The sequence below is a fragment of the Aquila chrysaetos genome, chromosome 1, assembly GCF_900496995.4.
Source record: "Aquila chrysaetos chrysaetos chromosome 1, bAquChr1.4, whole genome shotgun sequence".
NCBI classification, from domain to species: domain Eukaryota; kingdom Metazoa; phylum Chordata; class Aves; order Accipitriformes; family Accipitridae; genus Aquila; species Aquila chrysaetos.
The window spans coordinates 27,472,405-27,487,972 of record NC_044004.1 but is presented as its reverse complement, the minus strand read 5'-3'; the positions used below and the strand labels follow the sequence as shown (position 1 = coordinate 27,487,972).

At 37.7% G+C, this 15,568-nt stretch overlaps 1 protein-coding gene across 7 annotated transcripts in view; it reads left to right on the top strand.

The window, feature by feature from the left end:
- ATP8A1 (ATPase phospholipid transporting 8A1) overlaps window positions 1-15,568 on the top strand; it is a 128,450-nt gene that overhangs the window by 9,298 nt on the left and 103,584 nt on the right. For 5 of the 7 annotated variants that reach the window (XM_030011099.2, XM_030011071.2, XM_030011089.2 and 2 more), the window contains exons 2-5: window positions 2,910-3,024; window positions 4,898-4,997; window positions 7,556-7,654; window positions 11,944-11,989. In XM_030011099.2, the coding sequence (XP_029866959.1) occupies window positions 2,910-3,024; window positions 4,898-4,997; window positions 7,556-7,654; window positions 11,944-11,989 (360 nt within the window). Of the gene's footprint in view, window positions 1-1,316; window positions 1,396-2,909; window positions 3,025-4,897; window positions 4,998-7,555; window positions 7,655-11,943; window positions 11,990-15,568 lie in introns of those variants that run through there. The other 2 variants (XM_030011081.1, XM_030011117.1) reach the window with 2 other exon arrangements.

Genomic DNA, 15,568 nt, shown 5'->3' with positions numbered 1-15,568 from the left:
TTAGTCTGCCACGCATACCTGTGTGATTCCTTGAGTCGAGGACTATTGTGTGAACACTTGTTCAGGTGGGCCCAGTCTGTTAGGATGGCTTCCATTCTTCTGAAGGGTCTTCTTGAGATATATACTGAAATTTGAATAGAAGTGTGTTGGATATGTACCTTTCATTGGGGGAGTTGGAAGGAAGGAAATAAAGACATTGCAGTGGATGAATGTAGTAGTGGGGATTTCCTGTGTAGTAATGGAATCTGTGAATTCTGAATGGGAAATAGCATGAAATTACAAGTTTCTGCTGAGTCTTTGCACAATGTGTGGAAACTTGACCTTGCAAGGTAGTGTCTGAAATACATGTTCTGGATATAATAGGTAAGAAGCTATGTCATGGGGAGTGGACTGGAGGATGACTTGGATTTTGCATAACCTGTTTGTAAGGATTTATAGAACATGCTAGAAATAAGCTTTAAGTTTTTGTATACAGCCTTAATTACCCTTCACATGCATATACTTTATGATGAATTCAGTTGCATTCTAACATAATTTTTTTCTACGTATCTTTCTCATTTGGCATGCAGAATGAACAGTGCTTATTTAACAAGCAGCTATACACACACAGATTGTTGTTACTGTTTAAAACTTTTTGGTGTTTGATTTATGCCATACCCATATTTACTTTACAAGCTCCAACCAGAATAGATTGCTTAGGCCTGTTGGTCATCATTGTAATGGCTGAGTGATTGACAAAACATTAGTGAAAAGTCTTAAGAGAGAAGAATACATTGGTATCCCCTTTTACAGATGAAAGTTATGATGCAGGTTGGTACAAGATTCCTCATAGCTTATAGAAGAATATATGAGAAGCTCAGCTTTCACTGACTAGTGGAGGCAGGTACTGAGAATGTCCGTAAGTCTAGTAATACCATTTCAAGTTAAGCCCACGCAAAGTGAAGAATATACTGATATCACTTCTCTGGGAATAATCTGGCTAGTGTCATGCAGAAAACTTGTAGCAGGTGAAGGAATGGTATCGCATTAACCAACAAATGCTTAGTGGTCTTGCTTTCCAAGGATCACCTCCTCCCAGCTCAAGATTATTGGTCCGTCTTGGTGAGCAAGAAATCAAGTGAAGGTGGCAGTGGAGCTGCACGGATGAACAAGGAGCCCCTGACAAAACTCAAATGTAAAAAGGCAACATACAAGAGCTGGAAGTGAGGACAGGTGACTGAAGAGGAGTACAGAGGGATGGGGTTAGCAAAACGAAAGCCCACCTGGGGTTTAATCTGATAAGGGTTTTGTAGAAACCCTTCTTCTCCTCCAGATGTAACAGCAGGAAGAAGATGACTGGAAAATGTGGGCCCAATGCCGAATGCGGAGGGGAACCTGGAGGCAAAGGACACAGAAGTGGGTGCAGTACTTGGAGCCTTCTTTACTTTGGTCTCTACTGATAAGATCAGCCTTCAGGAACCACAGGTTCCTGATGCCAGTGGGAAGGTCTGGAGCAAGAAAGGCTTACCTCAGTGGAAGAGGACCGGGTTAAGGAACGCTTAAACAAACTGGGAATACATGAGTCTGTGGGATCTGATCAGATGCATTCATGAGTGCAGAGGCAGCTGGCCGGTCTCACTGTTAGGCCACTCTTGGTTATCTTTGAAAGGCCATGGTGGTCTGGGGGGTGGTCCTGAGGACTGGAAGAATTTAATCGATCTCACTGTAGGGTAGCTTACATCAGTTTCCTGTGTTTGCTTAGTTTTAATGGTGACAATGAATTTTCTATGAGTATTTATCAGAACTGGTGATTTGTGCAAACAAATAGAGTTAGTAATTTTGATTTAAGGTAGCTATGCTACACACATAATTTTGTATTTAATGTCATTGTTTAGACATCCTCTTGGTAAACTGTTTTAGTACCATTGAGACTAATGGTTAAATTTTTATGAAATTTTTATGAGAAATTTAGCTATTTGTGTGTTCTTTTGCAAACTCCTAATTGTTACACTGCTGTCGGGGGTGTGTGTGTGTGTGTGTGTTTAAAAGAAGCACAAAGGGGAAAGTGTGTTATGTGTATATGGGGCAGATACAGTGCAGGAAAACAGACTTAGTATAAAATGAATTGTATAAAGGTTGTAGTAAATATCCCTTTAAATATTTGACTTTCCTGTAAATTCAGCAATGACCAATGTTAACTTTTACATGCAAAACTTGAAACTGATCTGCTGAATGATCTCGATACAATATAGAGATCTTCTAAGCATGTAATGCTTATTTGTCAGATAACTACATTTTCTGTTGCATGTTGCCCAGAATTAACTGGTACTACTGGTATATTCTTGAACTTCTTACTTTTTTCATATGGTAGTGTTCATTTATTTCTCTTGGTGTCTTTCTTTTAAAATATTTGCCTCAGTACCGGAAGTAATTTCCAGAATTTTGCAGGTTTTTATCTCAAGATCACTCAGCTGAGAGAGTTGGAAAAAATTAACCTTTGTTTTGTTCTGGTTTGGGTTTTTTTGCTGTTGGTGTTTTGTATGCTCACTTCTGGATTCAAATGCATCAACAGAGGATAGTTCATATTGCCATGAAGTGGCACAAGCTATTTAAGTGTACTCATGAATTCAGCAGATTTTACAGTTAACTATTCATTATCAGGTATACAAAGCATATTGACTAGATACCTTTTATCCTCATATCTAATCAAAATTATTTAAAAGGCTGAAACTTTTTTGGTTTTAAATGAACAATACTTGTTATTGTGAGAAGTGCAAATGCATTTTCACATTCATAATATGTGTGATAGATAAATAGAGATATTATGTGATAGATAAAAAAAGACATAGATGTCTTTTTTTGTCATGAAGTGCCTTGAATCTTGCGCGTATAAATCTATTTATATGGAAAATCATGCTGTGTTTTTACAGGCTATGAGAAGACAGATGATGTTTCAGAGAAAACTTCTCTAGCTGATCAAGAGGAACTGAGAACTATATTCATCAATCAGCCCCAGCTAACCAAATTCTGCAATAATCATGTCAGGTATTAACTAGTGGTGGTGTTAATACATATTGAATTTCAGAATGTTGCATGGCAAAAATGAAGGAAAGACTCTGTTTATTGGACTTCTGCCATTTCCTCTGACCACTAGTTACAGTCTCAGACTCTGGAGTAGGGAATGAAGTGGACCAACGAGAGCAGCAGAGCTGTTTCATTTACAAACCTGACCTTCCAAATTTTTAAGAACAGGGTGAGAAAGGTCTGGGTGGTGAAAGGGTTGCCTTTACAGTTGCACCATCAGCATATCCCTGGAGCATGTATTTGTTCTTCAGCTTTCAGTTCAGTTGAAGTTCAGTTCATCTATCGTCTTTGAACATATTTCTGGCATCTGGTAGCTGGACGCCAATGTAGATGTACCTCTCTTGAGCATGGCATTGTTTGTGCTTTGGAAACTCTGTCTTTTTCAGTCAACCAGCTACAAAGATGCTGTGGTTGCTTATGAAACTAGTTTTGAATTTTGAGTTCAGGCTCTAGGACTCTGATGATTTACAGTGTGGGGTTTTTGTTAGCTTTTATTGAATTTTAAGTAATACACTGTATACTCATAAATAATGTATATTTAGATCTGAAAACATCCTCAGTTCTGTTGTTAAAATTCAAAGTAAATGAATGGCAAAGATAGCCCTGTCCCAAGTAGGTGTGTTTTTCTGAAGGTACCTTTGATATATCCAGAAATCTTACAGGCATTGAGAATAACATGGTAGGAGTTTTCATGGACTTGAGATTACTTTGTAATGGTTTTTGTCTGTGTACATTACTTGCCTTTTCTGTCCTTCCCTTTGTTTCCTCACAGTGCTGAGGTTTTTGCAGGATATATTCATTCCACCTTTAAATTGACTGATTTATGCAAAGTTAAATATTACTAACTTTAAAAGGGGTTAAAATATGCTTCCGAGTCTTTAGCTTCTAAGTTTTTGGCATGATTAGTTTCACTGTTACTGTTTCAGGACCTTAGATGGTAGCAGTCTGTTCTTAAACAAATGTAAGGCTGACAAAGAGCTGGCTGTTCAAACATTTCATGATGATGGCTTAGCAGAGATCATTACATGAGGATAAACTGTATTCTGTTCTTCCAGCCTAGCAAAACTACACTTAATATCCAACATTTATCACTTAAAAAAAAAAAAAAAAAAAAAAAAGTGACCTTTCCATTCAGTGAAGGGTATAGCTTTTTTATTTTTTAATAGAATTTTATAATTTTCATCATTTCTTAAATGCACCATTTAAATTAAGTTGATCCTGTTGTTGGTGTATCGTGCAAACGCAAAGCCAGTGCAGAAGCTCCGCAGCTCCTCAGTCCTGATTTAGCACCCTCCTCGTTATGCTTATTACACCTCCTTCCCCAGGAATTTTGTCTGAACTGGAGCCGCTGTGCAGTGTTACCTGCCCAGCGTACGCCATGGCTTGCAGGGCAGGGTACTCCTCTGGGCCCAAGAGCTGCGGGCCTGGGGCCTGCCTCACCTGCTCCCTCAATGGTGGTGGTGTAACTGCTTGCCTGCTACCTTCTCTTTATTTTTTTTCCTCTCCTCATCGCCTGTAACTGCGTGGCAGTGGGGCTTGGCTGGTTCCGACAGAGCAGGCGGAGGTGACAAGGGAACTTCTTGCCTCAACATGGAAGCTGGTGACAGCTTCTGTGGGTGGCGGGCGCTTCCCTGGGTTAGCCGGTTCATGGATGCCTGCCCAACTGTCTCCGTAGAAGTCTTCCAGTTTCTCTTTTAGCCAAAACAAATCTGTTTGCTAGCACAGAAATCACAAAGGTTCTATTTGAAAACTTGTGTAACTGGGAGGGAAGGAATATATTTGAAGAGTTTTTTGTACTGTAATAATAGCACGTGTTTTTGTCTCTTTCTCTCAGCACTGCAAAGTACAACATAATCACATTCCTGCCAAGGTTCCTTTATTCCCAGTTCAGAAGAGCTGCTAATGCATTTTTTCTTTTTATTGCGTTGCTTCAGGTAAGATCAACAATAAGATGCTAATGTTTGAAACTTGTTGAGAAAGCATTTATACCGTAGGCAGTGTTTTTCAGAGATACTGAGGTTGGTGTACCGTTCTTTCTGAGCTTGTTAGCCTCTCAGAATAGCTGAATTGGGTAAACGTACCTTTAAATGTTTGGGTTTGTGGGGTTTTTTACGCCTTGGAGATAACACGATACACACAAAGGTTTTTCTGTAAAACAGGTTAAGTATAGCTGAAATACTGTCAGGTGAAAAAGACTGCTGTGGCAGGAAAATCCTGTTTAAAAATATCTGGCATACACAGAAAAATGTTACTTGTGGTTAGCATTTCTCATAATGGAGGGTACTGCCTAAAAACCTGAACCTTATGAACTTCAATCCTGTAGTCTGTTTTGAGGGGTAGGAATTGCAGCTGAGAATAAGTGATTATTTATTCTTGGAGTGTAGCTGATGAGGATTGAAGCTGAGCCTAGATGAAGGAAAAACAGCAGGGGAGTCCAGTACTATAGCAGCTATCTCACATATCCCAGCTAGTTAGCTGTGCTGGTTAGGAAGAAAACACACAGTCTTTTTGATACCACCACTGTAGCTTCATTCAGTATGTTTGTAAAGGGCTATCCCTGGCCCAGCTTACTGAGACTTTTTTGAAGAAGTACATAATGTTTTGCAGATATATCAGAATATTTTAATTTTGCAGTAGTTGATAGTTTTTGTATACTATTCTATGAATGCAGTAGCTGATGATGAATGAAAATTGAACTGTGGGCAGGTGCAGTGATAATTACTGTTGGCTAGTTCTGTATTCTTAACCATATATGATAAAACCACTCTAGTGCATGTTTTAGAATGTGTTGATTTGTCTGTTGTAGAGATCATTGTGTTAGGAATTGACATACCAAACAAAAATTACTAAAATAATGGCACGTATACTACCATGTCTACTTTTTCCTCCCTCACTTCAGATGTTTCAGCAAGTGAAAGTTGATTCGTCTCTACTTATTTAGATTTCTTTGCTTTCACTATAAGTGCTTGGAGCAGTTTCTTAGGATATATCTGCACAGGTAGCTTACACTGTTTTGTAGGGATAAAAAAATCTGAAGTTCAGAGTTTCATTAGGTCGAATGCCTGCAAACCTCTGGTTTCTAAATAAACAGCCTTTTGACCCCATCTGGCATCTTGGACTAGTCCAGTGGTCCAGCAGCACTTCTTGGGGTGCCACTGTGTGCGTCAAGCTAGTGACACAGAATGTGAGGTTTCAGAAGCTGTTTGAGGCTTGGCATAACTGGGTGAGAGCCTGGCAGGTGGGTGTTTGGGTTAGAGGAAGTGGAATGTTAGGAAGTGGAATGTTAGGGCTTACAAGTCCACCATCTTCTGTCACGCTGTCAGTGAGACCACAGCGGCAGGAGTAAGAAATATGGGGTAATGGAACCAGGGTACAGGCCAGTGCCCCTTTTGCTTTCATATTTTGCCTGGAAAATAATGTGTAATTGGAATCGGGGAGTTTGAGCATACATGTAGGGAGGAATGAAAGGGTAAGAGTAGCTGGTGAAGTCATAGATCCCTTTCCCTTGTAGCCAACACATAGGCACTTGCCCAACAGTAGCTTTCTGCCTGGTTTCCATGTAGTTGCTTGAAAAATGTGGTCTAGAGTAACCTGGAAAATAGATGTGTATTGGTCTTACTCCAAGAAACATAGCATATGTACATATAACATCCTGTTTTCTTTCAGATGCACGTGGTGATAGCAAAAAGAAATGTATGTAATTCTTAAGTAGCATTGGCTGTTTTTCAAAATGTTTTATGATGAATTGAGGATGTCTGCTAACCACATTGATGCATCACTTATTAGTGTACTCTTTTCTTGCAAAGATCTCATTGTAGTCATATGGGCTGCATTGCCTATTAAAAGTCTATTAAGGCAGCAATCCTCTCGCCTATCAATGTTGCCGTTAACAACTCTAGTCAATATAAAGATAATTGTGGGTAGTCATCCATGTATATCACATAAGCAGCTGCATTTTCTCAGCATTTACTTTACATACACATACGCTTGCATCATCTATGCCCATACCTGCTTAGCAAAAATGGGTTTCTTACAATAGTCTGGCAGAAAGCAGCTATTTGAAATTTGTCAATTAATAACTAGTATGATACAAAATATCTCTTAGAGATTAAAACTGTAAGGAAGTAAAAATACTTTGGACTTGTGTCCACGCTAACAAAAATCTAAACTGAGAAAATTAATTGTATTTTATAAATATGTATTTTAATTTAATTTGAAACACAGGAAAGGAAGGTGAATATTCTCCAGACACTAAAATCTCTGAAAGTAACTCCACTGACTGCCATGCGATTTAAAATGAAAATGTCATTTTATTGTATCAGCTTCTTTTGTATTGAAGACAATAACACTTTCTGGGAAATTATCAGCACTATGTCTAAAAAGTGAATCCAGTTGCCTTGTCTGTATTTGCACAGAAAGTACTGCTTCATGTATTAAAAATATCTTTCAACCAGCAATGGAAACAAATTTTTTTCTCTTTCTCTTTTAATAGCAAATACCAGACGTATCACCAACAGGCCGTTACACAACATTGGTCCCTCTCTTATTTATTTTAGCTGTAGCTGCAGTGAAGGAGATAATAGAGGATATTGTAAGTATTTAATAGCAATATTTTGTAAATAGCTTTCAAATTTTTCGTAGATTATATTACAAAAATTTTGTTTAATAATTCTATGTTGAACCATTCTTGCCTTGTGGATACTTCTGAAAGCTTCTAAAGCTACTTACTTCTTTAGAATACGGTGTTATGATTTGAAAGTGTGTTTACTATATATACAAGTGATAATAACATGGTAAAACAGTGACTGTGGTGTTTATTATGTAGATTGTTTCTAGTCAAACACTTCTCATTAATGAAGGACAAGCATATTTTTAAAGTGTGAACTGGAACCAAAGACTCCACACAACGCAGTCAAGTCCAGAATATTGCCAATTTTCTCAAACAAGGGCTCTGCTAAAAGAAGATTGGAAGCTACTAAATTCATTTCAGGTGGAATCTATTTTAAAACCAAATAACCTTTAAATACTTACTTGGTTAGAAAAATATCTTTTTTTTCTTCCTGCAGGAGCAGAGTCCTTTACTCCCACTAATTATACTTGTGAGCTGGATTTAAGTTCAATCTGTGAATGAGATACTAGACTAACATTTTATAGAAAAATTGTGAGAACTTCTGGCTTTAGTCCAGTCCATGCGGAAGGTAGGATTAAAAAAAAAAATCTTCCCAGGATTCTTTTTATTTTTACATCTTTATTTGAGGTGCCTTTAAAAAAAATAGATAAGCCCTCAGGAGCTCAGAGTTGAGGATCTAGGAGGCTGCATAGTCTCAAGCATCTTCACTTGTCCTCCATACTTGAAACTGGATGGATTTTTGTTTCACGACTAAATTCCTGGACTTTTCTAAAAAGTGTCTTTTAACTTGCTACTGGAGTTATAATGTGACACTTCTAGTATGTTTAGAATAGCAATCTATTTGGTTTAATTTATTTTAGAAGAATGAGTATAGGTCAATAATGTGCCATTTTTTAAGTTTTAAAAATGGATTTTCCCCAGTTGTCAAATCCAGGTCCGTGCATCTGATGCATCTCTTTATTTCTAAAGTCACATGCATAAAATCCTTGGTTTCACTGTTGTGGCTTTGCATGGTTTTGTAGACAGCAAGGGGAATAGGCCTTTTTCAGTTTTTCCCATTGCTCCAGCCCAGTGCAATTTACTGTTAGTCTTTCACGTCTTGGTGCTAAGTGTGATCTGCTGATGCCTGATGGCCAGGGACAGACTTGGAATGCTCGTCCTTGTTAGGCAGGTGCCCCCACCTATGCCAAGTTTTCCTTGGCTCTCTCCAGTCAGTGTTTGTGGTAGTGGTTGTTTTGCTTTCTTCTTGCACTGAATTAAAACTTTAAAAGAGCTGGGATATTTCTATGACTTGGAAGTGTCCATCCTGACTTCTTGTATTTTGTGGGTAGGGAAAGGAATTTCAGGCTCTGTTTCACTTCATAGAAAAGATGTTGGGATTTCCTGTGTACCTTCCTCCCAGCTCTTCACTGAAGGTGTATGGTAGAACAGGTCTCTCTAATTTGCACAACGTAGTTGAGTCATTAGTTGATGACTTCTGTACCTAAGGAATTAGTCTTGATGATTTACCAAATCACTGTAGATGCTAAGAATTTCTTCTTGTAGATGCTAAGAATTTCTAAGTTCTGTTTCAGTTCTGCAAATGCGTTATGTGGAGGACAAGAGCTTAGATACATCATAATATGACAGAGTGCCTTGTCCACTGGAGGAGTAGTGTTCCCATTGGTTTTTTTATATTGTGGGCTGTTCTCTTGATTTTTGGAAAGGGTTGCAGGTAGTATAGTCTTTCCCTGCACACAAATACTAGGCTTCCTGGGAGCATCAGATTTATTGTGTTTAAGCAGAATTGCAATTTATGTGCAGAAACTTGATCACGAGGAAGAGTGGTGAACTGCAAAGTTCTGAAATGGAGGGTGGCTGGGCACATGCTGCCTTTCCTGCTGACACAGTCAAGTCAATCTTCTCCTCAGTTACCTCTGTGAATGGATGGTAGGCACGTTATGTTGTCCCCCTGGGTTGTATGAAGCTCCTGGGCCACAGAGTTCGGTGGTCCTGCAAGAGACAATGATGTTTCCATTAAATGTTTTTGTTCTGTTTTGCATTTCTAGTATTTTCTGCCCAATAGTTAGCTTCTCCTTAAGTGTCTTTTGTTGCTTTCTCTTTACATCAACAAAAGCAATTCATGTTCTTTCAGATATTTTTAACCATTCTGCTGTTAATGCTTACAGACTTACACCATCTGTTAGTGTCTAGGCAAATATAAAACTGAGGCTGCTGCTACTGTACAAAGTGTCCTTTTTAAAATTACCTCATCCACTCGTTTTTCTTTTATGTCATTTGTTTCTGCCATTTGCTCTTTACAACTTAAAGTGTACAGTTTTGGGGGGGGAGGTTAAGGGTTTTTTGCATGTATCAGCTAAAACAATAAAGTTCTCATTACCAAATACTACAGAGGTACCTAGACGCAAATTAAATACTATTATTCTTTCTGTTAAGTTTACATTGCCTCAACATGTAGTTAATTTCTGCTGTACTTGGTTGAAACTGAGTGAGACAGATGAAGGAGCTGACTGTGAGAATTTAGCTGCTAATTTAAAGGCTTTGTGTATATATATATATATATGTGTGTGTGTGTATGTGTATATATATACACAGCTGATGGTAACTTCATGAATTTCTCACTTGCACAGCTGAGTTTTACAGACTGTAGTCCAAATGAAACAATTTGCTTTGTTTTTGTAGTCAAACAGGTATGAAATTTAATGTTGCCTCTGGTTATATCATGCAGGAATATTTGGCTGACTCTGACAGCTGTACTTTTTTTCCTGTGAAAGCTGACCACTTGAAGCATAGTAAAATATTCAGTGTGTTTTCCTTTAACCTTTAGTTTTCATTATATCTTCGTTTCTTTACACAGTGAGATATCTAAGGTCTCCAGGAATGGTTGTCTTCATCTAATATTAAAGCAAGATTAATTGGCTTATGGTTGGGAACCTCATATATCAGTATCAATAAATACACTTATGAAAATAATACTTTCAGCTCAAGAACCAAATGCTTCCTTTTCTGGAGTGAAATCCCAAGAAGCAGAAGACATTATTCATTAACAGCACGCGTTTTCCATATATGCTTCAGAAGTGCTTGCAAAATTTGTGACATGCAGTGCTAGATTCAGCTGTTTCCAATGATTTTCACCCAGCATAGCTCAGAAAGCAACTGACATCAAATTGTTACCTTTCAAGCTGGGGGAGACTCTCCTTGTGGGCAGATAAACACCTGCTTTGGTCACGTTATTTTACCTTTCCATTGATCGAAGGTTATTTATCTGTCAAATCAGCCATCTTTTTGAAAGGAGAATCTGCTGATACTGTGTGAAAATCTAGTAAAAAAAAAAAAAAAACACCACACCTTAACTTACTCTTTGCAAAGTCATAAGGTGGCCTTTTAAAAGGTGCTAGCTCAGTCATACCAGCATTTTATTAGAAATACATCTCTTAAGTAGCTTGACTTATTTTTCTTCCAATTTACAAGATTGCTTCTGACTGTATTTCAAAGGCATGAATTCTGCAGCTCTATTCAAAAACCTTACCTAAACTAGTTAATTCTATTTAAATTAATTTTCCAAATTATATTCCTGCTCGGGAAGAACTAAGTTCATTACTCTTAAATACTGTGTTTAAACTGGTAGTCTCCTAAGCTTTTTGTAGCTGAGTTTGATTATACCTTGAAAATGCTGGTGTTTAATAGTTGCATCAAAAAATTTCTATGAAAAGGTTTCTCACAGCTATATTAAAACTGAGACACATCATAGGCTGTTGAGGGTGGAGAAGGGGGGTGGATTTTTGTTTGTCTGTTTGTCCTTTGTCTTTTACTGTTGCTGAAGCGTGGAGGCATTTATGTGGAAGTGAAGTCATATGTTTATACAGTCATTGCTTGACTTCAGATCTTTATGAGACACTGGTATGGAGAATGGTTCCATGATCTTTGCTCTGGTAGAATCATTTCCCAGTTGCAGGAAAGGGCAAAGTTATGGTACACAAATAGACCACTTTTGTTATATAAGGAACTTGTTCAGATAGCGATTGCCCACATGAGAGGACATTTTAGTACAACATGATTAGCCTGGAACTGGTGTGCCTTTCCTGATGATCATAACTATGCAAGTAATCCATAGTCCTATTTAAAATGTTTTTTAAATTGGTTTACTGAATTGATGAGTGGGAGGGTGTAATACATGTGTTTTTTATCTTAAGTGTGAAAGCTTTATCATGTCAACAGAAGTCTTTAACCACTGTGTATTTTTAATTTAGAAAAGGCATAAAGCTGATAATGCGGTGAACAAGAAACAAACTCAAGGTAGGAAATTTTTTAAAGCCTATTAATTGAGGTTTGGGGAGGTTGTTATTTGAATTTTTTGCAAATGGTAGTAATGTAATCTGAACTGCTGACAGGTAATTGAGTGGGGAAATTGCTTATGCAGATTACTTCAAAATTTGGAATGTAAACAGTTGAAATAACAATTTGCAGTCACATTAGCCCCACAAAATGGAATATGTTCTAGATTAAGTTTGAGGTTCCTAAGAAACTTTAAAATTTACTCATTTAACACAGGTGATGCTGTAGCAGTTAAAAGACTATAATCACCACTATATTTAGTGGGCCTAGATTATGATGAAAAGTCTGTGCATTTCTAAGTACACAAATTATAATTTTATTCAACCAGCAAATCTTGAATAATTCAGTTTTGGAAAACTCTAGAATTGGAAGGAAAAGTCATAAAATGGAATTTTCTATGCTGCTTCAAAACTGTGGATAAAGATGGATGGGCTTTTTGCATTTGTTCTGTGTGTGTTGTTTTTAAATATGAAATCAATTTAATGGTTTGATTAGAGACAATGAGATATTTAGCCAGTATACCCAAACCAAAACTTTGGAATGTGGGTTGTTTTTTTTTTTTTTAAAGATTCTGATAAAGAAAAGAAGTAGTATTAAATCAGATGATTATTTTAGCTCAGAAAGTGAGGGAGATGTTAGCTAATACGTCCTAAACACACCCGTCAGGTAGGAAGTCCAAGTTTAAGTTCCTGCGCTGCTGCTCTTTAACTTTTCATGTTACCTGAGGTAGGCCTCTCTGTCAAAAGCTGATCTTGGTTTTGTAAACAGGAGGAGGAATGAGTGTCATGTGAATTTAATTGCCAAAATATGAAAAATACCACAAAGAGGAGAATCTTGCATGGAATCTTATTTAAATAGACAACAAACATAACCTTCAGGTTTTTAGGGAGGGATGTAGTCATTGACTAATGAAAATCAGAATTGTTTAGCACTGCTAACCACTGGAAATGTCTCTAATTTAAAAACATAAATTTTAAAGCCTACCTAAATGGTACATAAATCTTAAAGTTTACGGTAGAATTTATGGGGGGTGGGGGGAAAATAGCTTATGAAACCACTGAGCATGTAGCTCAATAGGAGGTATGGAGAGATTAGGACAGGGAGACAAATCTATTGACTGAAAGCACTGGGAATAGAAATCCCCAGAGAACAGGCCTGGAGAAACAGATAACCTCTTATTTATACATAAAAAACAAAGGAAAGCTTAATGTAGACATCCAAAATTCTTTCATCAAACATTCATAGCTTTTGAGATTGGAACCAAGTTTTAGGTGGCAGTGAATGTTGAAGTGCCTTTTAAATTTTTTTTGTCTGGACTGTACAATGTTTTAAATTAATAAAAGACTTGTTTTACTGTCTTTCCTGCCTCTTCTCCTTGCTTACCTCTCATTAGGCTCTTTGGTGACTGTTCCTAAAATTCCTGAATGTTCCATGCATGCAAAAGAGCATCTTGGAAGTTGAAAGTGTAATGAGGATACATAAAATATTGCTAGCACTGAGAAATAAGCTTCTTAAGCTAATGCAGGATTCACATAAGTACAACATTGATCCTAGTGTACTGTCAAAGCAATACTTAAATGTATTGTGAAATATAGTCTATTGTCAATAATTAAAGAGTTAATCAGTATGGTACTCTCTTACTCTGTTTTCATGTATTCAGCAGTTCTGTAACCCTGAAAAGTAGCGATGTGCCTGGTACATTATATATCCAGCTCCACCTTTGGTTGTCCTTTAAACATACAAAATTGTTAATGAAATGACATGCGCATGTATAGATTCTGTATATGGGTTTCCCTTCATCTGTCTGTTCCCTAAAGACCATCTGTATCTCAGTTAACCTTAAGTAATTAACTTTCTAAATTTCCATTACTATAAAAAAACCCTCTTGCAGAGGATTTTGATTTATTAAGCTGCATTAGGGATGGCTTTTATTACCTCAGGCTGCATACATATACAGCAGGACACAGTCAGACATTCTGACATGATGAAATGTGCTTTTCTGCAGTGTGGTGAAGTAGTCTTCTGTAGGGCAGATGGAGCATGCTTTTGAAAATTCGTTGTTAGAGACAGCTGAAAAATGGGAGATACAGGTGTGAAAGTCAGGCTGCAGAAGACTTTATGGCACAAGTTCTCTAACCATTATATAATAATGTGTATAGCAACACCGCTTCTTTTTCTGTTCCCATGAGGAAATTGATTGAATTGAATGTCAGTGTATGTTAATTGTGCTTAAAAGCTTATTGGATCAAGCTAGGGTTAGAGTACTCTTGAGATTTCAGGTGTTTCAGCATGTTTTCATGAGTCTGACTCATCCATTTGTGAGCTGATTTTAACCAGCTAAACCAGCAGGAAACAAATCCAGAAAGGAAAGCTGACAGTTTCCTTCCATTTAGTGGGTTAAACTGGCTCATCAAAGGGTCCAATAAATACCAGAGGCAGCATGCATTAAGCAGTGAGGGCACACGCCTTTGCATGGGGTGAGGGCAGAACAGGACCTTCCCTTCGCAGTGGCAGTGCTATGTTGGCTGCAAGTGAAACAGCTCTAGGATGTATTTCAGCAGTGCAAGTGCTTCTGCAGCCAGCACTTAAGATCCTGGCCACCTCTGGCAGCTTATTTACATTTCAGACCTGCAGAACTCCACTGTCAGTTATTCCACAATAGCTATCTGTGAAACTTAGTCATCTGGATTGATGCAAGGTGTATTTTTAATTCTCATCAGTTCTCTCATCTTGTTGATACCATGGCCCCACAAACTACTGCTGACACAAGGGGATGGAAGCAGGTAGTTGGTGGCACAATTACTGAATGTCTTGGGTTCCTTAGGACAGCATTACAACCAGTCCTCACTCTGGGTCTGTAGTTTTCCCAGTGAAGGGAAATGGTTTGTCAAAATAGACTTTGTGCAATGATCAACTGATTGGTGAGAGAGTCATTAAAATATCTTGCTTACTGTCTGAAATGGAAACTGCTCCATTTGCTATTGCCCTGAGCATATCGGCACTAATAAATTTGGGGGAAGGAAGGTTAAGAGAATTTATCTCTTCCTAAAGATTTATTAAACAGGTTAGATAATGACTCGCAGAAATCATTGAGATATACAAGAAGAGGGGTCAGTCTGGACAGAACCTCAGGAAAGCTTAGATGTAAGGGTCATATGTATTCCCAGATTTTGATCCACTTTTTTGAAATCAGCACATGCTTCCCTAAGAATTGAGTCCTGGTCAGGTACTTAGATAAGCATCCTGACAGTTTGAAAGCTGGAAGACACAGTGAAAGAGAACAGTCTCTTGGACTTACTTGAGTATTGATACATGGCAATATGTTTTCATTTAATTTTCTTTTTGTACATCAATCTTCAATAGCTCTTTAACTGGTGCTAATAAAAAAAAGTCACCTTTATTATTCTCTGAAAACACAATCTTGGCAATCTTGGCAATTAACTGGCAAACAAGGCATGGGTTTTGTATCATAGTAGCAATACTTAAAACTAGAGTAGTGGAGTGTGCTTGCAATACTAATTGCTACTGCCAGGGAAAATT